The sequence below is a fragment of the Haematobia irritans genome, chromosome 3 (assembly GCF_050003625.1).
Source record: "Haematobia irritans isolate KBUSLIRL chromosome 3, ASM5000362v1, whole genome shotgun sequence".
NCBI classification, from domain to species: domain Eukaryota; kingdom Metazoa; phylum Arthropoda; class Insecta; order Diptera; family Muscidae; genus Haematobia; species Haematobia irritans.
In genome coordinates, this window is record NC_134399.1 from 78982689 (window position 1) to 79007042 (window position 24354).

The window sequence follows — 24354 nt, forward strand, 5'->3', positions numbered from 1 at the left end:
TTTTAAAAATAAAACATATACTTTATATATGAGTTTTATTAATATTTGACTTAGGCAACTATGCATCATCATAATTCATTCTAAATCAATCACAATTCAACATTATATGGCAAACATACACCATTTTGTGTGTATGTATGACCATTTTAAAGATAGGATACAATAAAATAATCAACAATTTTATAAATACTACAACTCTTACATTATGGTATCTAAGCATATAATTACAATTTCATGTATAAAAAAATAATAAAAAACATTTAAATATATTTAGAAGTTCAAATGCGATTAATAATGCTAAGCAATCTGCGGTTGAGTTTGAGTTTGTGCATCACACTGCCGATGAATACGATAACATAAATAAGCGTCGAATGTATAGAAACTGAATGCTAGGAATATGAAGAACTGAAATGAAAAAAAAATATTTTAAATATTAAAGATATAGTTATAGATAAAAAATCTATTTAAATTAGGGATTTTGACTAATTTATAGCCGAGTTCGAAACGGCGTTTCACATTACGGTGAAACCTATTAGAGAAGCTAAGATATACTCCGAAATTTCAGCACCACTACTGAGAGGGGACTGAAAAACTTTTAGGTGTTCGCCCCAGGGCTGTGGAGCCGGAGTCGGAGTCTGAAGATTTTGCTGGAGTCGGAGTCGTAAAAATTTTGCTCGACTCCGACTCCGGCTAAACCAAATTTTTTAAAACACTTCACATTTTTGTAACTAAGCAAGTTTTTACGCAAATTAGTTTCCATTGCGTTATTCATTCGATCAATGTACAGCATGATTGTAAATGAAAATCAACTTCCAATTACGGCTATCTTTTGATGTTTCCTAGAATGTTAGACTAGCAGATGGGCGGGATCGATCCATTTTAATACCTGAAATTATTATTTTTTTTAAATTTTATTTTAAGACCATATACATATGTGGAATATTGACAGAAAATTTTTTCAAAGTTGCTTTTTATAGAAAATTTTGTCAAAATGTTATTTCTATAAAAAGTTTTGTCAAAATTTTATTTCTATAGCAAATTTTGTCAAAATTTTATTTCTATAAACAATTTATTCAAAAGTTTTTTACTATGGAAATATTTTTTTCCGTAGAAAATTTAGTCAAAATTTTATTTCTATAGAAAATTGAGTCAAAATTTTGTTTCTATAGAATATTTTGCAAAATTTTATTTCTATAGAAAATTTTGCAAAAGTTTGTTTGTTACACAATTTTTTTTAATTATATTTCTATTGATATTTTATTTCTATAAAAATTTAAGTCAAAATTTTATTTCTATAGAAAATTTTGCCAAAATTTTATAGTAATAAATTTTTTTATTAGAAAATTTTGTCAAGATTTAATTTATATAGAAAATTTAGTCAAAATTTTGTTTCTGCAGAATATTTTGCAGAATTTTATTTACTACACAAAAATTTTTCTAAAATTGTATTTTTATGGATAATTTTTTCAAAATTTTATTTCTATAAGAAAAAATTGTCAAATTTTATTTCTATAGCAAATTTTCTCAAAATTTTGTTTTCTTACTGATGCTCACTGCTATAAAAAATGTATTCGAAATTTTATTATTTTATTATTTTTCTATATAAAATTTAGTCAACATTTTATTTCTATAGAAATTTTGTCAAAATTTTGTTTCTATAGAATATGTTATTTTGCAAAATTTTATTTCTATAGAAAATTTTGCAAAATTTTATTTGCTACACATTTTTTTTCTTAAATTGAATTTCTATTGGTAACTTTTTCTAACTTTTATTTCTATAAAAATTTTTGCCAAATTTTATTTCTATAAAAATTTTATTCAAAAATTTATTTCTATATATTTGGTCAAAATTTGATTTCTATAAAAAAATTTGCCAAAATTTGATTTCTATAGAAAATTTAGTCAAAATTTTGTTTCTGTAGAAAATTTTGCAAAATTTTATTTACTAAACAAAAATTTTTCCAAAATTGTATGCTCACTGCTAAGTCGAAAACTTGTAGAAATGACTCAAATTTTTAAAATTTTTCAATGAATGAATCATAAATGCATTTTTGCGAAATTGTCTAAACAATTATAAATATTTCCCAAATATTGCCCGAGATTTTATAGAAGTCTGATTTGACATTTTATCAAAATGTAGATCTAAATACAAAGTTGTGCAGAGTATATTATAATCGGCCCGCCCGACTTTAGACATTCCTTGCATTTTTATTTTTTGTTAAAATTGTGTTACGTCCCATAACGTTAGATATAAATTTTAAGTACATAGATTTTGTAGAAGTATATTCAATTTTGTCTAAATCGATTCAGATTCTAATTCATGCATATGGGAATATAAACCTTTATGTAGCTCGCAACAAATTTAAAGGATTTGAGATAGTATCAATAATTTTGGTCCACAAACACATATACTGTTGGTATCTTCTCATATTATGATGGGTATTTATATCATTATTTTATTTATTAAACATTGCCCTAAATTTGAAATATAGAGTTTAATTGGCATCTCCACAACCCTGGTTCGCCCAAAATATAAATTGAACCCATGACACTTTGTTTACAAGCCAGGCAAGAAAGTATTAACGGTCGATATTACGGCTTAACTGACGTTTTCCCAAACCTTCCTAACCATTGCAAAGCAGTTCCAGACAACCATTGCAAAGTAGTTCCAGACATGATATCCTGACTCCTCTCAAATATAGAGATATGTATCTTATGAACGAAGTACAGTGACAGAGGATATATTCCAAAGATTCGTCGTCCACATCACAAGCCATACACGAAAAAAAAAAAATTGAATATGGGTGTCCTTTTGTAGCAATTTTTATACCCTCCACCAGGGATGGGGGGTATATTAACTTTGTCATTCCGTTTGTAACACATCGAAATATTGCTCTCAGACCCCATAAAGTATATATATTCTGGGTCGTGGTGAAATTCTGAGTCGATCTAAGCATGACGTTGGTATATGGTCTCTAATAACCATGCAAAAATTGGTCGACATCGGTCCATAATTATATATAGCCCCCATATAAACCGATCCCCAGATTTCGCTTGCGGAGCCTCTAAGAGAAGCAAATTTCATCCGATCCGGCTGAAATTTGGAACATGGTGTTGGTATATAGTTTCTACAAAACAATACAAAAATTGGTCCACATCGGTTCATAATTATATAGCCCCCATATAAACCTATCCCCAGATTTGGCTTGCAGAGCCTCTAAGAGAAGCAGATTTCATCCGATTCGGTTCAAATTTGGTACGTGGTGTTAGTATATGGTATCTAACAACCATGCCAGAATTGGTTCATATCGGTCCCTTATATAAACTGTTCCCCAGATTTGACCTACGGAGCCTCTTGGAAGAGCAAAATTCATCCGATCCGGTTGAAATTTGTTATATTTCGCTAGTGTATGGCTGATAACAACCATGCCAAAATTGATCCGTAGCGATCTATATTATATATAGCCCCCAAAAATGTTATATTTCTATAGAAAATGTTGTCAAAAATTTATTTCAAATAAAAGTTTTTCTGTTTTTTTTTCGAGCTTGAGATCTATATGTATTTTTATTTTCCTTCAATATTTCGCAATTTCCTTGAATGGCTTCTTCAGGAAGTAATGATATCTGTTACAATAACTAAACACTTATTCTTATTAGAGTCAGCGAAACATCACTGCTCTCGTCTGGTTTCTTTATTGCACTCAAATCAGACGAGAGCAGTGATGTTTCGCTGACTCTAATAAGAATAAGTGTTTAGTTATTGTAACAGATATCATTACTTCCTGAAGGAGCAATTCAATGAAATTGCGAAATATTGAAGGAAAATAAAAATACATATAGATCTCAAGTTCGAAAAAAATAGAAAAACTTTTATTTGAAAAATAAAGATCGAAAAAAACAACAAAAATATAAAAAAAAAATTATTTCTATAGAAAATTTTGTCAAAATTTTAATTCTATAGAAAATTTTGTCAGAATTTTATTTCTGAAGAAACTTTTGTCAACATGTTATTTCTATAGAAAATTTATGAAGCATTTCATAGTCGGAGAGGAATATTTTGCAAAATCTTCCAAAACATCAAGAATTCTACCAATCTACCAAACAGTAAAAAATCTGCCATTTTTGGTAGGCTCGTGTTCATAATTGTATATAGCCTCCATATTTCAATTCTGGCTCTATAATAACCGCACAAAAGTTCGTAATTATTTCTTCCCTATATATACTGAATATATACGTATTTAATCGACCTTTCTTATGTCTACTATGTATCCCACATGGACTAACTTACAATTTAGAAGATGATGTTAAGAAGTTTTAAGATGCCTTGCCATCGGCCGCAACCCAAGTAATTTAATTGTGGATGACCGTCTTTAGTAGAAGTTTCTACGCATTCCATAGTATAGGGTACATAAGATTCGGGCTGGCCGAACTTACGGCCGTATACACTTGCTATGTATTTATATCGAAAAGTTCAAACTTTTATTACCAATAAAATTTGTTTCTTACAAATTTTTTATTTATCTTTTCTTTTTTGTCATAAATAAAAACCCGATTTAGAATTAATCTAAAAAATCCAAAATAAAATCCTTGTTATTCTAAAACCACAGTCGATATCGTTTATAATGCAAGTTCTTTTCCAAAGAACGTATGGTTTTATGCCTCAAATATGACACATCTTAATGTTTCGTGGTAGAAATGTGATACAGAGCTATGCAGTGTCACAAATCCTAAATCGACCCTTTTGAAATCGTACGAAATTTTTTTAAATATATCTAAAATTACAGTATTTCCGTTTTTGTTCTACACAAAAGCTGTATTGGTATATCGTTGGTAAAAAAGAGAGCATGAGAAGTTTGCAACTAAAGTTGTTTGTTTTCTTTAAATGAAGTTTCTTTAAATACGCTTGTGTTGACATTGTACTCTATTCTATAAATAGAAAAGCTTGACTGTATGCATTGATTGCACGTTGATGGCTAGAGCGATATGTATAATAATAGCTACATGGCTATGGGGATTGTGTTTTGGCTTAAAAAACATATGGTCCGTAGTTCGATTCTCTGTGCGAGTCCGAGAGTAAAACAATATATAAAATTCACCATTTGCCCTAAATTAATTGACTTACATTTAGGATGTGTCTCATTGCTATATTTATGTGATGAGGGGGCATCATTTTGAGAGTGAGTACTAACAATTGTAGAAAAATGTCTTGCCCAAGGTGAGTAAAATTATAAAGAACAGCTTGGGCCCCAAAAATAAAATCCTGTCCCCGTTTCTATTTCAAATGCTCCATTTGTAGCCTTTTGAATAATAAAGAGGAGCAAAGTTTTCTTTTTAAAATGTTTACGATTCTCTGATCTTCTTTTTTAATAATGTAGAAATAAAAAGAATTTCATATAAACCATTATTTTATGTTATAATTAATCGATTTAAAAAGAATCCCCATAAAATTACCATCTACGAAAAAATATCCCCAATACTGGCAACACTGTCCACAGTCCCCTAAATTTTGGTTAATCTTAACGTGAGAATATCTCACAAAAAATAAAGTTTGAACTTTTGGGGAAGATAAAAAATTTTAATTTATTTATTTGTTTGCGTGTATAGACCGATTTCTTGGTTATATTTATTCAAGATCGGAGCCGTGGTGGTTCATTTTAAGTATGAATAATACAATTTTTATCAGGTAGAATTTCGGGATGGTTTAATGATTCCAATCTATGATACATAAGGATAGAATTTAGGCTTGGTCGCTTCTAGTTCCGTTTGTACACAGAAAGAACAGTTTTCTTCTCTGAGGAACATAATTTTAAATAAGAAAAATTAATTTTATCTAAAATTAATTTCTTTTGTTGCTGAAAATTTTCTTTAACATCAATTAATAAGGTTTATGGACAATCATAAATTTGGCTTTATTTGTTCTCAATGAAAATATTTCAATAGAAAAGGGATTGTCGTTTGTTATCTGTTCCGAAGGAAAATATTTTTTCTTATGGTGTACTCTTTCACTAAAATATTAAGTATATTTTCCGTTGGGTGATACTTTGCTATATTATTAAATATACCCTTTTAGGTCCACAAATTAAACACCTATTAACCCATAACTTACCGTTGCTATTGTATAGGCTATTACATCCAATGATATACTGACACAGCCTCCAATGAATGATAGACATGCCAAGATTATATTCAAGTATAGCTCATATTTTATGGCATTGAATGTTAGGAATTTTCGTTGCCATACTTGAAAGAGACGAGCCAGCAGCATAAATCCGCTACAAACTAATGCAAGTATGGCGATTGCACTATAAAAACTGCCACGAAAATTGTGTAATTTGACAGGACTACACAAAATGCAGAGAAATCCGAGAAAGCAGCATATCTACTGTCCACATATATAGATGATCATAAATTGTAGAAAGTATACCAGGACATGAAATTATAGAAATGAAATAATTATAAATAGTGTTAAATAAATTTTAACTTTTTTTAAAAAGTGGTTTATATGGAAAAGAGTATAAGATATGTATTCTTCTTGATAATAACGAGGTTGTTTCCAGTTTTATTAGTAAGAATTTGTTCACTATTTATTTTATGTAGTTCGTCCCCCTCAAAAACATCGCCCTGACCGCGGTAAACAGAAGCAAATATACCCAAAATGTTCTATTAAAATTAAAATTAAATTTCCTAAAATATGCAATTAATTATTTATTTGATTTAACTAAATTTTAAATTCAAACAAACATCAATCAGAAAAATTAATTGATACAATTAATTTAGATAATATAATTAATTATAATAACTTCGTAATTCAATTTCTAAAGCTTCGAAATATTGGTCTCAGACCCCATGATGTATATATTCTGGTCCTGGTGAGATGATCTAGCGATGTACGCCCGTCTGTTGAAATCAAGCTAACTTCCGAACGAAACAAGATATCGACTTGGTACACGTGGTTCTTATTGATGTACATCAGATGATATTGCAAATGGGCGATATCGAATCTCTTTTAGCTATATCCCCCATATAAACCGATTCCCAGATATGACTTCACCTCTTGGTGGTGGAAATTTTATCCGACCCGATTTCAATATGTTATGTGATGTCTATATAAGCCCATGTCTATATAACCATGCAAAAACTGGTCAATATCGGTCAACAATTATATATAGCCCCCATATAAACCGATTCCCAGATTAGACTTCCGGAGTATCTTGGAGGAATTGAAATTTGGTATGTGATCTCAGTATATGCCGTTTAAAAACATTCCAAAAATTGGCCCATATTGGTCTATAATTACAATATAAACCGATCTCCACATTTGACTTCCGAAGCCTCTTGGAGGTGCAAATTTCTTTCGATCCACTTCAAATTTGATACGCGATATCAATATGTACTAGTTAATAATAAATTGGTCCATATCGGTCCAGATATATAAAACGTTCACAAATTTTGACTTTTTGAGCTTGCTGGAGAAGCAAAAGTACACCCAATTCGTTTACAATGGGTTGTTTGAGTGATTAATAAAATTACACGTACACTGAAAAAAGAAGGCGTTTAAGACACAATTCTCTTCTAAATTTGAGTTTCGAATACTTGATACTAGGATTTATTCGTTTGAATTCGTTTTTTCTGTTTTTTTTTCATATGGTATTAGAGTCCTTTACAAAGTGTTAATATCTTTAAAGAAAAAAATAACGATTACATTAATTTTGAAAAATTTTGAAAAATTTTTCAGAATTATTAGTTATTATTAGAATTAGAAATTTTCTTTCATGTAAAGATACTAATTTTTAAGTTGAATCACTTAACTATAATGACAAAACAACATCATTGGAAATTCTATTGACTTTTAAACAGTGGAAAAAAACTTTATATAGGTGAGTACTATGTTCGGTTTTTTCACCAAAACACTAAATTAAATGTACACAAATATTTATGAAGACTATTATATTTTTATCAAGTCTTATCAAATAATGGATGGAAAAGATCCAATGAATTGATTGATAATCATTTTATATTTCTAAATTAATTAATTACGAAAAGTAACCGTGAAAAAAGGCTGGTTTTCAGCTTGAAAACTGAACATAGTACTCAGCTTATGAGAGAAATGATAAGCAAAACTCCCATTCGTATTTTAAGGACAAAACATTTTTAACCTCGCGACAAAATTTTTTTCAGTGTTAATTTCAAGACATAATGTTTAAGGAAAAACTATGCAAAATTTTTACTTAGATGAGCAAAGACAAAATCATTTTTGGGAGTTGAACCCGCGACCGAGGCACAGCGTTATATGAGCAGCCTAATTTTAGGATGCGGAATTTACAATATATTAAGGACATTTTTTTTAAATAATGAAATTTGAATTAAAATAAAGTTTATAATCTTTGCTTCAAACATTTTTTTAATAATTTTATTACTAAGGCAAATTTTCCTTAAAGTAAAGAAACATATATTTGATTTAAAGAAATCGTCCTTAAAATAAATTGACTATTTAATCTTTATATTTAAGATAAAAACGATTCAAATATAGGCTAAGACTTATTTTGAGGGTTTAGCATCTTTGGATTAACGATTTTTTTTTATTAATAATTTTTTACTTTGAAGAGTGAAGACGTGCATAGCTTTATTAATATATTGATCCTAGATTTAAAAGCCAGATGGGTCGCTAAAAAATGTCTTTATGTTAAAGAAGCCGCATCTTTGGTTCGGAATCAATACCAAAATCCTTAAGGAAGGGTCGAAAGGTCCTTCCCTTTGGATCCAAGTAATTTTTTTTGAGTGTATATAGACCGAAAGAAAAAATAATTTTTTTCTTATGAAGTAATTTCTTTTAAAGACGACTAAAATATTCTACCGATAAATATTCTGGGGGCTGAACTTTTTCTTGCGGTGGCTTGGGCCCCCAGAACTCCCTAGCTATATATTCTTGGGCCTCCAGACAACGCACTGCCAAATATCGTGTGTATCGCTCTACGTTTTTTATAGCCCCAAATATAATCTGATTTTTCTGAAATTAAAAATATTTTAGGTCCACAGTTTAATTTATATTGACCTATGGACTGAAAAAAATATTTACGTGATATTAAAGATTTCGCAACCTAAATTTTAGGATGCCAAATTAACAAAATATTAAGGACAAATTTCTTTAAAATAATGAAATTTTAATTAAAATAAAGTTTATAATCTTTGCTTCAAAAAAAATTTTTGTCCACCATTTCAACAGCCGTTGAACTGGATTTGCATCACTTCTTAAGGTGTGACTCCAATTCAGTGTTTTGGATGAGAATTAAGAAATTTTGTGATATTTTGACAAATAAATAATTTTCAATTTTTATACCCTCCATCATAGGATGGGGGTATATTAACTTTGTCATTCCGTTTGTAACACATCGAAATATTGCTCTAAGACCCCATAAAGTATATATATTCTGGGTCGTGGTGAAATTCTGAGTCGATCCAAGCATGTCCGTCCGTCCGTCCGTCTGTTGAAATCACGCTAACTTCCGAACGAAACAAGCTATCGACTTGAAACTTGGCACAAGTAGTTGTTATCGATGTAGGTCGGATGGTATTGAAAATGGGCCATATCGGTCCACTTTTACGTATAGCCCCCATATAAAGGGACCCTCAGATTTGGCTTGTGGAGCCTCTAACAGAAGCATATTTCATCCGATCCGGCTGAAATTTGGTACATGGTGTTGGTATATGGTCTCTAATAACCACGCAAAAATTGGTCCACATCGGTATATAATTATATATAGCCCCCATATAAACCGATCCCCCGATTTGGCTTGCGGAGCCTAAAAGAGATCCTATCCGGCTGAAATTTGGTACATGGTGCTGGTATATGGTCTCTAATAACCACGCAAAAATTGGTCCACATCGGTATATAATTATATATAGCCCCCATATAAACCGATCCCCATATTTGGCTTGCGGAGCCTCAAAGAGAAGCAAATTTCATCCGATCGGGCTGAAATTTGGTACATGATGTTGGTATATGGTCTCTAACAACCATGCAAAAATCGGTCCATATCGGTCCTTAATTATATATAGCCCCCATATAAACCGATCCCCAGATTTGGCTTGTGGAGCCTCTAAGAGAAGCATATTTCATCCGATCCGGCTGAAATTTGGTACATGGTGTTGGTATATGGTCTCTAACAATCATGCAAAAATTGGTCCACGTCGGTTCATAATTATATATAGCCCCCATATAAACCGATCCCCAGATTTGTCTTGCGAAGTCTCCAAGAGAAGCAAATTTCATCCAAGCCGGTTGTAATTTGGAACATGGTGTTAGTATATGATCTTTAACAACCGTGCCCGAATTGGTCCATATCGGTCCATAATTATATATAGCCCCCATATAAAACGTTCTCCAGATTTGACCTCCGGAGCCTCTTGGAGGAGCAAAATTCATCCAATACGGTTCAAATTAGGAACGTGGTGTTAGTATATGGTCGCTAACAACCATACCAAAATTGGTCCAATCACACAAAAATTGGTCCATATCGGTTCATAATCATGGTTGCCACTAGAGCCAAAAATAATCTACCAAAATTTTATTTCTGTAGAAGATTTTGTCAAAATTTATTTCTATAGAAAATTTTGTCAAAATTGTATTTCTATAGAAAATTTTGTTCAAATTTTATTCGGTTCATAATCATGGTTGCCACTCGAGCCACAAATAATCTACCAAGATTTTATTTCTATAGAAAATTTTGTCAAAAGTTTATTTGTATAGAAAATTTTGTTAAAATTTTATTTCTGTAAAAATTTTTGTCAAAATTTTCTTTCTATAGAATATTTTGTCAAAATTTTTATTTCTATAGAAAATTTTGTTAAAATTTTATTTCTGTAAAAAATATTGTCAAAATTTTATGTCTACTTTGTCAAACTGAATTATATACGTATTGGATCGATCTTTTTTGATTTAATATATACCACTAGGGCTGTCACTCGGGATAAATCCCGTCCCGAAATCCCGGGATTTTCGGGACGGGATTTATCCCGAATCCCGGGATTTTTTATTTTGAATCCCGGGATTTTTCGGGATCCCGAAAAAATAATACCAATGTGATAAAATTGTGGTTTTTTAAGATTGTTTATTAATAAATTGGAGTCTTCACTCAGTGTAAACGGCCCTTAGATTTCATAACCGACAAATTGAGTTAATAAACATCTTGAGTAAGAATTTATTATACATGAGGTATACTAAAGAGCACAATTTCATCAAAAATCGAAATAAACGAGAAGGACCTTTGAATAATGAGTTCATGTGAAATGGAATTCGTGCCACATAAAATAAAAAGCAATGATAAAAGGTCCGTCGAAAATATGACAAGATCGCGATTATCTGACAAAAATTTGGATGCTGCGATATTTTTACTTAAATCGAAGTACAAAAGGATTATCACAAGTATACGAAAATACGCCTAATCTAACCTAATCCTTAAAATGTTTGCTGAGTAAGATTGCGATAAGAAATGGCTTTTTTCATTTTTTTTTTTCGCTAAGTATGATAGCAATTTAAAATTGCTTTTAAATTTACTCTTATGTTCTTTTGTTGTTAATAAAATTGAATTAATTAAATAAATTGGTTTAATGTACAACAATTTTTTGGCGCTGTAAATTGTTATTAATTAAAATATTTAAAGAATCCCGAAAATTTCGGGATCCCGAAAAAAATCTCGAAAAATCCCGGGATCCCGGGATTCAATATTTTGAAATCCCGAATCCCGGGATTTTTAAAAATCGATCCCGAACGACAGCCCTATATACCACGTATGGACTTACATACAATTTAGAAGATGGTGTTAGGAGGTTTTAAGATACCTTGCCATCGGCAAGCGTTACCGCAACTTAAGTAATTCGATTGTGGATGGCAGTGCTTACAAGAAGTTTCTACGCAATCCATGATGGAGGGTACATAAGCTTCGGCCTGGCCGAACTTACGGCCGTATATACTTGTTATTTCTCACAAAATTGTTCATTATTTCCTTAAATTTGTAAATTGTACTACAAATGCGTCTATCATGAACTTCGTATGTCACTAAAGATATTCTTGTAATTTTGAACTCCAATTTTTTTCTTCAAACTACAAATTTTTCTTTAACATGCGAACAAAAAAAAAATATTATGTCTAATAAATTTTCTTGAATTTGTCGAAAAATATTTACTTATTTTTGTGAAATCGGCGTGATGCCAGCATTTGTAATACTGTTTAGTTAAAAATTTCTAAAAATATTCAAAATTTTCTAAAATTAATCGAAAGTTTTATGTTATTCCTGGTGGGTTCACTGTGTTTTTAGTGTAGTTATAAAAAAATTGACTCAATTGAACTTCCTCTGCAGTTAAAATAAAGAACATCTTTGGGAGGACATTTTTGGAAGTGCTTTTAAAGTTGTGCCTTTAGAAGAACTTCCAATTTTTTTTCGGGGTAGTCTCCATATGTAGTAACTGTAATTTTACTTCGGTAACCGTACCGATCTTCTTATGTATGTTTTATCACATTCACCTGAAGTGCATTGTACTATCAAGTAACCTGCTAGAAGGTCTGTTTTTCAAAGGAAACTGGTGTATTTGATACATGGTGTCTAGTATTTAAGATTCGACGTGGTCTGTTATCAAGGCCGTATTCAGGGGGGGGATGAGGGGGATCAAACCCCCCCCGTAATGAATGAATGTTTTTATATAAATAAATATATATTTTTAGCTGCATAGACAAATCTTATCGAAGATGTTGGAGAAAAGCTGAAGGTTTTATTTTGAAAAACGCTTACCTATAAAACTTGCACAAATCATAGAATACTAGTTGAAAAGCCCTTCAAACGACGGTCGAAAAAAAAAAACAAATTGTTTTTGTTCTCGCACCACAAATTTCATTTTTGGAAAATGTCTTTCTGCTTTTTGTGTGTTTGTTGTCCTTTTTGTGAACATGACTCGCTTTGTTTGGCCATAGCAACAACAACGAAACAGCCAAACACACATGTGTAAATGAAATGACGCAAAACTGCGAAAAGAACCTTCCTAATTCAGCGACGGAAGCACTTGGAGAGTGCAATAAAGAGATATTTCCAAACGTGCATATTCTTTTAAAAATTTTGGTCACTTTGCCAGTTACTCAGGGATGGAAAATACAATTTATAAGAAAGTACAAAAAAGGTATTTTTGAGCGGAAAGGTACTTTTTACTAAATTTCAACAAAAATTTCTCTGGAAGATTATTGTCAAGAGACTGAATTTTAAAGAAAATAAAATTTTGACAAAATTTTCTATATAAATAAAATTTTGCAAAAATTTTCTATAGAAATAAAATTTTGCAAAAAAAATCTACAGAAAAAAAATTTGCAAAATTTTTTCTATAGAAATAAAATTTTGCAATAATTTCCTATAGAAATAAAATTTTTACAAAATCTTCAAATGAAATAAAATTTTGACAAAATTTTCTATAAAAATAAAATTTTGCAAAAATTCTATATAGAAATAAAATTTTGACAACATCGCATTCTTTTTTCGACTAAAACATTCTTGAAGTTCAATAAAATCCTGTTTTTGACTATGTCTTTTACAAAATCGAGGTTTTCTTCCCACATGAACATGTTTGTTTTGCCACTAGCAAATAAGGTTGATAAAGACTTTCTCAAAATATTAAAATATTTTGTCAAAGCTATTGTACCATAAATCTGATATCGACTCAAAAATGTCTACACAAAAGGTACTAAATCCTTCGCGGGGGTACTACGGTACTGACCGGGGTGAAAAAGTATTGAAAAAAGTACCATAGTACTGCATTTTCCATCCCTGCAGTTACTACGTGCTCATCCGAACGTTCATTTTCAACAATGAAGAGATTAAAGACGTATCTTAGAAATTCGACTAGCGAGAGTAGACTCAATGGATTGGCATTAATGTCGGTTCATCGCCGAATAAATGTGCCGACTGAAGAAGTCATTGATTTATTTGCTGCCCAAAAAGCCCGTCGGCTCAATGTAAAGATTCAATGGAAGAAATCGGTTCAGATTTAGATATAGCTCTATATATCTTTCGCCCGATATGGACTAATATGGACCCAGCAGCCAGAGTTTTATACCGATTTGCTTGAAATTTTGTACAAACATAACGCTTAGTCGTATAGTCAAGTGTGCAAAATTTGATTGAAATCGGTTCAGATTTAGATATAGCTCCCATATATGTTTTTCTGATTTCGACAAAAATGGTCAAAATACCAACATTTTCCTTGTTAAATCGCCACTGCTTAGTCGAAAAGTTGTAAAAATTACTCTAATTTTCCTAAACTTCTAATACATATTCATCGAGCGATAGATCATAAATAAACTTTTGCGAAGTTTCCTTAAAATTGCTTCAGATTTAAATGTTTCCCATATTTATACCCTTCACCACTACTGTGATACAGGGTATAATAAGTTTGTGCATTTGTATGTAACGCCAAGAAGGAGTAATCATAGACCAACCTTTTAGTATACGGATCGGCTTAGAATTAAATTCTGAGTCGATTTAGCGATGTCCGTCTGTCTGTCTGTCTGTCTGTCTGTTGGTGTATTTTGTTGTGCAAAGTACAGCTCGCAGTTTTAGTCCGATTGTCTTAAAATTTGGAATAGTGTCCTGTTCGGCTCAAAGACGATCCCTATCTATTTTGGAAAAAATCGGTTCAGATTTAGATATAGCTGCCATATATATTTTTCACCGATCTGGTCATAATTGGCGTGTATATCAACCGATCTTCCTCAAATTCTGTACATCCCAATATTTTATGAGTCTCGAAAAACTTGCAAAATATCAGTCAAATCGGTTCAGATTTAGCTTTCGCTCGATTTAACTCATTTGCCCACAGAGGCCAATTTTTTGCTCCGATTTAGTTGAAATGTTTCATAGGGAGTAGAATTAGCATTGTAACTATGCGTGCCAAATTTGGTTGAAATCGATTCAGATTTGGATATAACTCCCATATATAGCTTTCGCCCGATTTACACTCATATGACCACAGAGGCCAATTTAGATGAAATTTTGCACAGGGAGTAAAATTAGCATTGTTGCTATGCGTGCCAAATTTGGTTGACATCGGTTCAGATTTAGATATAGCTCCCATATATATGTTTTTCTGATTTCGGCAAAAATTGTCAAAATACCAACATTTTCCTTGTAAAATCGCAACTGCTTAGTCGAAAAGTTGTAAAAATGACTCCAATTTTCCTAAACTTTTAATACATATATATCGAGCGATAACTCATAAATAAACTTTTGCGAAGTTTCCTTAAAATTAGGTCAGATTTAAATGTTTCCCATATTTTTTACTAACATTGTGTTCCACCCTAGTGCATTAGCCGACTTAAATTTTGAGTCTATAGATTTTGTAGAAGTCTATCAAATTCTTTCCAGATCGAGTGATATTTAAATGTATGTATTTGGGACAAACCTTTATATATAGCCCCCAACACATTTGACGGATGTGATATGGTATCGAAAACTTAGATCTACAAAGTGGTGCAGGGTATAATATAGTCGGTCCCTCCCGACTTTAGACTTTCCTTACTTGTTTTTTTTTTTTTTTTTTTTTTTAAGTTGAACCCCCCCCCCCCGAATTAAAATCCTGGCTACGGCCTTGTCTGTTATAATTAGGATTTTTTAATAGATATATTTTATAATAGTCTAATAGCATTGTATATACATCCAAAAAAGAAATTTCAATAAATGCAATATTCCTATTTAGAATCCCGCTGTTCAAAAATTTGTTAAACCATTACCTTTGTTGGCGCAAAATATCAAAGCAATTGTTGAATGGCAAAACAGCGAATAATCAAACAAATCAGCACCCACTTCATGGCAAGATATACAGTAACCCTCTTGACCATGTGTTTATGGCTTTAGATTAAAATGACTTCATTCATGCTAATATTGTGTGCGTTTCCTGAATATCATTCATTCCTGTGTGTCGTGTGTCCTGTTTATGACATCATGAAGTGAAATCTACCGAAATATTTCATTGACAATTTTGTCCAAAATCATGTTGTATGATATAAATTTTCTCAGAATTAATCTAATAGAGGTAATTAATATGGGGTTCTGCATCACAAGGCTTGGTATCACAAATTGAAAAACAATAATGGATCCACTTTGAATTGCTCCCCAGAAGTCTTTTCTATAATGTTATAGAAAAATAAAAAAGTAGTCTAAAATGTAAAGCAGACTGCAGTTTTCAATGTTCCCATCCTTGTTGAACAACTATTAGTCACATTCGTTAACCCATTTTTAATTTCCAGTACACCACATCAGTGTGTAACGAAAGATTTGTTGAACTGGCTATGGCAGCTACTAATATTGGTTTTGGTGTGCTGTTTGCAAGCCACCAAAAACATTTGCATCTAAATGTATCTACAGTATGACTGATATGTATTGCAACCAACTTCAGTTTGCGATCGTCTGACAGTTGACAGATTCATTTTATTGTTCACAAGCTTACAAAATCATTTTGATCTAATGCATTTAGAAATAAAGTTATTTGTGATGGAATTCCAGCGTGCTAGTGTCATCGCTTTATATTTGGCTGGAAATCCACAGGTGGCTATTGTTAAAGCTTTTTAGAATTTAAATGTGAATAAATCTTTTGTTTATCGTACCATTGCTCGTTACTGTGAAATTTTCTCCTCCACGAGGTTCCGGAGGTCAAATCTAGGGATCGGTTTACATGGACTTATATGGACCAATTTTTGCATGGTTACTAGATGGAATAACACCACGTACCAAAATTTCAACCGGATCGGATGAAATTTACTTTCCAAGAGCCTCCATAAGACAAATCTATAACTAACAGTGGTACGATATGGTTGACCTTCATCAGTAACAACTACTTATACCAAGTCGATAGCTAGTTAAATTCGGAAGTTAGTTTGTTTTTTTACTTCCGATGGAATCCTTTGGAAATGAAGAAATATATTTATACAAGAATACATATATGCCGATAAAAACAAAATAACAACGACATATTTTTTTAGAAATATATTTAATAAAAAAATTCCGCTGGAAGTAGTTACAATATCATGTCGTGGTGTCATATTACACAGAAAAAAAATTCCGTAGTTAAACTAACGCTAAATTTAACTTATTTTTATTGGAAAAAATTATTTGCTTGTAGTTCAATTTTATTATTTTTATAGAAATTTTCCACAGCTTAACGAAATCTTACTTTTTTTTAAGTATGTCTCAATAATTTTATGAACTAAACGTGAGTATAGGTTAGGTTATGTGGCAGCCCGATGTATCAGGCTCACTTAGACTATTCAGTCAATTGTGATACCACAGTGGTGAACTTCTCTCTTATCACTGAGTGCTGCCCGATTCCATGTTAAGCTCAATGACAAGGGACCTCCTTTTTATAGCCGAGTCCGAACGGCGTTCCACATTCCAGTGAAACCACTTAGAGAAGCTTTGAAACCCTCAGAAATGTCACCAGCATTACTGAGGTGGGATAATCCACCGCTGAAAAACTTTTTGGTGTTCGGTCGTAGCAGGAATCGAACTTGTGTATGCAAGGCGGGCATGCTAACCATTGCACCACGGTGGCTCCCCAAACGTGAGTATAAAGTTCAATGACCGTACACATAAGTTCAATATGAACTAAAACAAAAGAAAATTTTCGTACGATTCCCAAAAAGAGTAAGAATGAACTACTGTATAGTTAAAATGGTCATGATTTGGCGCCAATGATTTTCTTCTTTACTTTTAGTTAATTTTTTCTTCTATGAGATGATGCAGTTAAAAAGTACAACAGCGCATTAAAATTTCCTGGTTTTAACAATGATTTGTGGAAATCTCAAAATGTGGAGTAAAATTTAGTTCAATTTTCGTGCGTGGTAGTTCATTCTTCCTATAAAACAGTTCACTTTTTTTTCGGTGTAGGTACATGTCACAAACATTTGAATTGACGTTTTGATGTATCGAGTTCAATGGCGTTTGTGGCTGAGCATGCTAAGCCGTTCTGTTATGGTGCCAACGGACCCAGGTTCAACCCCCGGTGGAAGCAACGAAGTTTTTCAATTTGAAAAAATTAAATAATAAGACAATAAAAGTGTAACACCAAATACTGATAAAAATAAAAAGTGAAATTGGAAAAAAATTGTTTTTAAGTTTTTTAAAGTTCTTTATCCAAATGAGCTTCCCAGGCACAACTTCTAAAGCAATGTAAGGGATCCAAAAATTGAGTACTTCCGTAATATGACAAGCCCAACGTGACAATGTAAAATTCATTGGAGATGATCCAAGTTTGCACTACTTTCGGATCACAAGTTGGGGATCCAAAATATATTTTCGGAAGCTCTTTTCGCTGGGTTATCAAGGAGGCCGGCTGAAAAATTACACCACCAGAACTAAATCGCTGCCAATGGTAATGGTGTGGGCGCCGTAATGGCGGATGATCGCTCCCCGTCTGTATTCATATGTCGTGGCGTCTGCCCTGGACAGACAAACATTTCGGCCACATACAATGTATATTCCAACAGGACTCATCACCCTCACTTAATTTCTACCTCACAATGACCACCAAAATCTCCGAATCTCTCCGAAATCCGCTGAACTTTTGCACAAGGAGCATTTAGGAGATGCTCCACTAAAAAATACAAATGTGTCCATCACTTTGCGACGAAAGGCCACAGTAGCGCAGATCCACCTCAATCTCAGTTTCAACTAAAAAGCAACAAGTATATACGGCCGTAAGTTCGGCCAGGCCGAAGCTTATGTACCCTCCACCATGGATTGCGTAGAAACTTCTACTGAAGCCGATGGCAAGGTATCTTAAAACTTCCTAACACCGTAATATATACCACATAGTCCATACGTGGTATATATTAAACTAAGAAAGGCCGATTAAATACGTATATAATTAAGTTTAAAGTTTCTATAGAAATAAAATTTTGACAAAATAAAATTTTGACAACATTTTCTATAGAAGTAAAATTTTGACAAAATTTTCTATAGAAATAAAATTTGGAAAAAAATGTCTATAGAAATAAAATTTTGACAAAATTTTCTATAGAAATAAAATTTTGACAAAATTGTCTATAGAAATAACATTTTGACAATGTTTTCTATAAAAATAAAATTTTGGTAGATTATTTTTGGCTCGAGTGGCAACCATGATTATGAACCGATATGGACCAATTTTTGTGTGATTGGGGGATCGGCTATATATAACTACAGACCGATATGGACCAATTTTGGCATGGTTATCAGCGGCCTTATACTAACACCACGTTGCAAATTTCAACCGGATCGGATGAATTTTGCTCCTCCAAGAGGCTCCGGAGATCAAATCTGGGGAACGGTTTATATGGGGGCTATATATCATTATGGACCGATATGGAACAATTCTTGCGTGTTTGTTAGAGACCACATTCTAACACCATGTTCCAAATTTCAACCGGATCGGATGAATTTTGCTCCTCCAAGAGGCTCCGGAGGACAAATCTGGGGATCGATTTATATGGGGGCTATATATAATTATGGACTGATGTAGACCAATTTTTGCATGGTTGTTAGAGACCATCTACTAACACCATGTACCAAATTTCAGCCGGATCGGATGAAATTTGCTTCTCTTAGAGCAATCGCAAGCCAAATTTGGGGGTCCGTTTATATGGGGGCTATACGTAAAAGTAGACCGATATGGACCAATTTTTGCTTGGATGTTAGAGACCATATACTAACACCATGTACCAAATTTCAGCCGGATCGGATGAAATTTGCTTCTTTTAGAGCAATCACAAGCCAAATTTGGGGGTCCGTTTATATGGGGGCTATACGTAAAAGTGGACCGATATGGCCCATTTCCAATACCATCCTACCTACATCAATAAAACAACTACTTGTGCCAAGTTTCAAGTCGATAGCTTGTTTCGTTCGGAAGTTAGCGTGATTTCAACAGACGGACGGACGGACATGCTCAGATCGACTCAGAATTTCACCACGACCCAGAATATATATACTTTATGGGGTCTTAGAGCAATATTTCGATGTGTTACAAACGGAATGACAAACTTAATATACCCCCATCCTATGATGGAGGGTATAAAAAGTTTTTCAGCTGTGGATCAAAGCTTCTCTTCTGTCACCGCTATGTGAAACGTCGTTGGGACTCGGAAGTGCTCAAATGTGAATCAATTTTTATAAACGAGAATACGCCATGTGCCTTATGTTACAAGTGTGCAATGGTCCGACTTGAGCACGCACAGAAAAGACATGTTTGGACATGGTTGCCGCATCCATTTAATGCTTATATAGAGCATGTAATTGTCGCGAAAACTATGTATTTTGTCTTTGTAAAAATAATTTTCGAGCAGAGAAAAAATGATAGAATTTGAGACCATTACATAGTCGAGAAAATCATGTACCTGTCCAATCAATTTTTATACCCTGCGCCACACTGTGGAACAGGGTATTATAAGTTAGTGCATATGTTTGCAACACCCAGAAGGAGACGAGATAGACACATGGTGTCTTTGGTAAAAATGCTCAGGGTGGGCTCCTGAGTCGATATAGCCATGTCCGTCTGTCCGTGAACACATTTTTGTAATCAAAGTCTAGGTCGCAGGTCAAATTTGGCACAAGTATGTGTTTTGGGTCAGAATAGAACCCAATTTGGTTGAAATTTTGCACTAGGAGTACAATTAGTAGTTTAGTCAAGTGTGCCAGATTTTATTGAAATCGGTTCAGATTTAGATATAGCTCCCATATATATCATTCGCCTGATTTACACTCATATGATCACAGTGGTCTATCAAATTCTGTCAAACCTTTATATATAGCCCAACACATTTGACGGATGTGATATGGTATCGAAAATTTAGATCTACAAAGTGGTGCAGGGTATAATATAGTCGACCCAGCCCGACTTTAGACTTTCCTTACTTGTTTTTACTTTTTTGCAGGGAAAAATTACATTACATTATTTTTCGTGACCATTTCATATTTTAACTTTTTTTGACGCGAAAAGAATTTTATAAAACATTGAGCAGGTACACACGATTTTCATTTTACGCGTCAGTCGCGTGTTGATTGTTGCTTGGAACGGACGGAGAATACGGAATTACTGTGCTTTGTGTTAATTTATTTATTCAGAAGTGGCACGTGGTCTTATGTTTCATGGATTTAACCTCAGTTTCGACCAAAAGGCAAAAAGTTTTTCAGCCGTGGATCAAAGCTTCTCTACGTGCTTTCATCGCTATGTGAAACTTCGTTCGGACTCGGTTATAAAAATGAGTTTCTTTGTCATCGAGCTAAACATAGAATCGGGAAGAACTCATTAATAAGAGATCATTTAATCACGCGTGGTATCACAATGGACTGAATACCCACGCGGCATAACAGGTTGGCTAATAAGTCCCCTGTCGGACACATAGATGGCGTCGCTAGTATTAGATGCATATTATTTTTAAATAGTACCAACCTTCAAATGATTCGTGTCAAAATTTGACGTCTGTAAGTCAATTAGTTTGTGAGATAGAACGTCTTTTGTGAAGCAACTTTTGTTATTGTGAAAAAATGGAAAAAAAGGAATTTCGTGTTTTGATGAAATACTGTTTTCTGAAGGGAAAAAATACGGTGGTAGCAAAAACTTGGCTTGATAATGAGATTCCGGACTCTGCCCCCAGGAAAATCAACAATAATTGATTGGTATGCAAAATTCAAGCGTGGTGAAATGAGCACAAAGGACGGTGAACGCAGTGGACGCCCGAAAGGGGTGGTTACCGACGAAAACATCAAAAAAATCCACAAAATGATTTTGAATGACCGTAAAATGAAGTTGATCGAGATAGCAGAGGCCTTAAAGATATCAAAGGAACGTGTTGGTCATATCATTCATCAATATTTGGATATGCGGAAGCTCTGTGCAAAATGGGTGCCGCGCGAGCTCACATTTGACCAAAAACAACAACGTGTTGATGATTCTGAGCGGTGTTTGCAGCTGTTAACTTGTAATATACCCGAGTTTTTCCGTCGATATGTGACAATGGATGAAACATGGCTCCATCACTACACTCCTGAATCCAATCGACAGTCGGCTGAGTGGACAGCGACCGGTGAACCGTCTCCGAAGCGTGGAAAGACTCAAAAGTCCGCTGGCAAAGTAATGGCCTCTGTTTTTTTGGGATGCGCATTGAATAATTTTTATCGATTATCTTGAGAAGGAAAAAACCATCAACAGTGACTATTATATGGCGTTATTGGAGCGTTTGAAGGTCGAAATCGCGGCAAAACGGCCCCATATGAAGAAGAAAAAAGTGTTGTTCCACCAAGACAACGCACCGTGCCACGAGTCATTGAGAACGATGGCAAAAATTCATGAATTGGGCTTCGAATTGCTTCCCCACCCACCGTATTCTCCAGATCTGGCCCCCAGCGACTTTTTCTTGTTCTCATACCTCAAAATGATGCTCGCAGGAAAAAATCGCCGAAACTGAGGCCTATTTTGAGGCAAAACCGAAGGAGTACTACCAAAATGGTATCAAAAAATTGGAAGGTCGTTATAATCGTTGTATAGCTCTTGAAGGGGACTATGTTGAATAATAAAAACGAATTTTGACAAAAAAATGTGTTTTTCTTTGTTAGACCGGGGACTTATCAGCCAACCTGTTACTAGTTTGTTCGGTCGATTTCCTGCATACCATTTAAATCACTGTCAGCATATCTTCTATTGTCAAATATTTTTTTCTACAAATTTTCTTCCATTCAAATTTCAACCTAAAAACGAGCAGTTCGGCACAAAATAGAAGAGGTACTTCATCCAAATCTTTTTGAATTTCCAGTACATGAACTAACCAGATAGCAGTGCTTGCGCTGATTGTTTGTCTAAACTTGATTTGATGACTTTTTGTGTGACTTTCAAAATTTGCAACGGTAACACTGTTCCTGGATTTTTAAAATTCTATTGAACCTTAGGCCATATTTTCTTGTCTTTTCTTCGTGTGGTTTAGGTTAATGAAGGAATTTCGTGCAACTCGAATTTCCATTCTGTTTTCAATTTGACCGTGCCTACGATCCACAAAGCAATTCAAATTGTTCATCTTTAATCCTTTTTGAAGCAAAAATACAATGGATAGATGAGTAATAAGCCTATTTTTATTCACTCTTTTTTGTTTTGGATGAAGCATATAAATTATATTCTTTTCATTATAAAAAAAAAAAATTAAAATCAGTTTTTTAGCGCCAATGAGGGAGACACGTTCATCAGATTCAAAAGAAACAGACATTCGGACACAAGTGATGCCCAGTGCTTGATAGATGATACTCATCTTCATTCTGATGAATAATGAGATGCTATTGCTATTTAAATCCCCTCTCATCATACCCTTCACATATCTTACTCATCCATTCACTTACAATATTAGTGCTTCTGATATACGAGTACGTACCATGCAACAGATTTTTAAAATGCCGGAAATGGTTTTCAAATATGTGCCATCGTACGCCAAAGGGGCAGACATATTTACGGACTCTTTGACTACTTTGTTTTCGTGTTTTCGATGATGATAACGACACAAGGGTTTAATGATACCAAGATAATGGGAGAAAGGGGTTTGTGCGAAGAAAGTAGCAACTAGTAGAGCAAATGAAATAACCAAACTTCAAGATATCTCCTCCAGTTGTTGTAATTTGCACATCACTGTTTTGTTTTGGTTGCTTCACATAGTAGTGGATATGTAATTTTTTGCCGCATCAGATATCGATTTGGACACTTTTTCTTTTGGAGATGGATTAGCACAATTTTGGCCCGTTTTTAAGGCATGCATGCGTGTATATATCACGTACTATACAAGTTAGTTAAATGTTTTGACGGTTCGTCTTAATTAGATTCGCATTTTTTTATTTTCTTTTTTCACGACTGAAGTGCTTCCACTTGTTTGGTTTGTTTGAAACTGAAAAACATTTCTCCACCACTTATGTTTGATTGTGGAGAACTTTTCAAAACCTAAGTATGATGAGAGTATCGCGAGCGAGAGAATATTGGAGAATATGTATGCGTACGTTCTGGCGTACCAATACAACACAATTGGGAGAAACCCTATGATGGGTAAGTGACATGATTTACTACTAATCACGGGTACAAAATAGGTATTTTTTTAATGAAAGTCATTTTTATTTTATTAAAAAGTACAAAAGAATAGGTTTTTTTTAATGAAAGTCATTTTTATTTTATTAATAAAAGAAAAAACATGTTTTAAGTACAAATGAACAGTGTTGCCAGTATTGGAGATTTTTTTTTCAATTTTGGCATATTTTTTTGTGAATTGATTCGAAATTTTTGATTTGGGTATTTGGTGGGGAATTTGGGGATTTTTTG

General features: G+C 33.2%; 1 protein-coding gene across 2 annotated transcripts; it reads right to left on the reverse strand.

Moving 5' to 3' along the window:
• LOC142230422 (uncharacterized) lies at positions 1–23939 on the reverse strand. 2 transcript variants are annotated; one of them, XM_075301064.1, is made up of 3 exons: positions 23426–23939; positions 6107–6379; positions 1–405 (listed from the first exon to the last, which is right to left on the reverse strand). In XM_075301064.1, the coding sequence occupies exons 1-3, from the start codon at positions 23495–23497 to the stop codon at positions 298–300; spliced, it is 453 nt and encodes a 150-aa protein (XP_075157179.1). In that variant the 5' UTR covers positions 23498–23939; the 3' UTR covers positions 1–297. The 2 variants fall into 2 exon arrangements, with proteins under 2 accessions (XP_075157179.1, XP_075157180.1); XM_075301065.1 differs by having other exon boundaries at positions 6107–6382.
• Between the last annotated feature and the right edge of the window lie 415 nt (positions 23940–24354).